At 34.5% G+C, this 1731-nt stretch overlaps 1 protein-coding gene across 3 annotated transcripts in view; it reads right to left on the reverse strand.

The window, feature by feature from the left end:
* The window catches only part of ZNF286A (zinc finger protein 286A), a 22891-nt gene extending 21307 nt beyond the window's left edge, over positions 1 to 1584 (reverse strand). For 2 of the 3 annotated variants that reach the window (XR_005784005.1, XM_040453133.1), the window contains exon 1: positions 463 to 1584. Coding sequence is in view for 1 of the 3 variants with exons in the window: in XM_040453133.1 (XP_040309067.1) it covers positions 463 to 550 (88 nt within the window). In the remaining 2 variants the exon portion in view is untranslated. The remainder of the gene's footprint in view (positions 1 to 462) is intronic. The other variant, XM_040453134.1, reaches the window with a different exon arrangement.
* Between the last annotated feature and the right edge of the window lie 147 nt (positions 1585 to 1731).

A 1731-nucleotide genomic window follows, 5' to 3' on the forward strand; every position in this document is an offset into this window, starting at 1 on the left:
AAAAAAAAAAAAAAAAAAAAAAAAAAAAAGATCCACACTGGCCAGAGAGTAATTTCTCTCTCTGAGAGACTTATGCCACCTTAGAGCTGCCGATGGCCATCTTTGCCGCATGGGGAGAGCCTGAGAATAAAGCTAATATAGGGCAAAGCCAAGCCACGTGGTTAAAACAAAATAAAGGAGATATCTGACAATATTTATAATTTCCTGAACCAACATTCTTATGCCCTTTAAGTTAGTGTGAAATAGGTTTCTGTCATTTGAATCCAAAGAATTTTGATGTAAAACAAGCACAGACATTTTACCAAGAACCAAGGGCAGAAATAGATTTTCTCTGGGCCCAAAGGGATCAATACTTCATGATTTCTGAATGCAAAAGTGAATGCTGTGTTAAGCTATTTCACTTTCAATAAAGTAATGACGTCCCCAAAGCAGATTCGAGTCACAATGAGAACCCATCCTTACAAAGCGACACCAGGTTCCTATAGTTCTCCAGCATCACCTCCCTTTGGGCAGGATCCAGCTTCCCCCACTCCTCTGGGGTAAAGTCCATGGCCACATCCTTGAATGTCACTGATGCCTAAGACACAAACATACTTTTGTTCACATCTTTCACTCAACAGACTCAATTTCACCCCCCCAATTTCTGATGGCCTTAGAGTAGATGTGTAAAATACATGCATGAGGGGAATGGTTGTGATAAATGACAAGCCTTGTCATGTATTCAAATTCGGAATACTCCAAAGTCACTGGGTATCACCTATGTCCTGGATTCAATATGAGAACCGAAAGAAGACAGACTGTGGTTTTTCCATTGAGACCACAGTTCTTCTGGGAAATGAAGAGCTGAAACATGAACCAGTGAGTCAACAATGCAATTTGGCAAAGTAAACAAAAAAAGAGCAGAGGAAAAATGATGCATGTCTGCATAATTCTCCTGGTGAGTCCTCAATAAAAACTCAATTAACCTAGCCAATCAGAAGATGAATTGAAATGCAAAACTTGCAAAGGAAGAAGTTATGGAATGAAAGATTGGCAAAAGGCACCAAATCCAGGTAGGCATGGAATTCAAGGCAAAAAGCATTAAATTGGAAACTACCAGCAACAAACTGAAGGCACAGATATAACTTATAAACGTTGTAAATATCATAGGATTAAGTTTATATAACATAAAATATATAAAAGCTGTAATGAATTATTATAAGTGAGATAAATGTTAACTTTCAGAAAATCTGAATGGAGAGTATATGAAAACTCTTATTTACAACATTTCCTTCAGTCTAAAATTATTTCAAAATAACATTTCCAAAGTGGAAATGATCTGAGATTTAAATAACAAGAATTAAAAAAAAAACAACAAGAATCGTCCTTGAAAAATAAAATGAAATATAAAAAAATCATTAAGTAGCCACTAAACAGACATTATGAGTAAAAAATGAACTTGGTCCTATAATCTGCATATCTATAGCTGAAATGACACTCGACGGGAATTAATTTCCAGATTAAAAGAAAAAAAAAACCCAGAAAAATGCCAACTATTGCACAAAAGGCAGGAAACAATACAAAAGAACAAAGCATAGCAAACAGAATTATAAAAATCACATGGTAAAAATCTGAAACATAACAAGTAATTAATATGAATTACTTAATTTACCTCATAAAAAGGTGGGGTTTTTTTGTTTTTGTTTTTAATTTTTTTTTTTTTTAACGTTTATTTATTTTTGGGACAGAGAG

This window comes from Herpailurus yagouaroundi, unplaced genomic scaffold, assembly GCF_014898765.1.
Source record: "Herpailurus yagouaroundi ecotype Mexico unplaced genomic scaffold, PumYag 208, whole genome shotgun sequence".
In the NCBI taxonomy this organism is placed as follows: domain Eukaryota; kingdom Metazoa; phylum Chordata; class Mammalia; order Carnivora; family Felidae; genus Herpailurus; species Herpailurus yagouaroundi.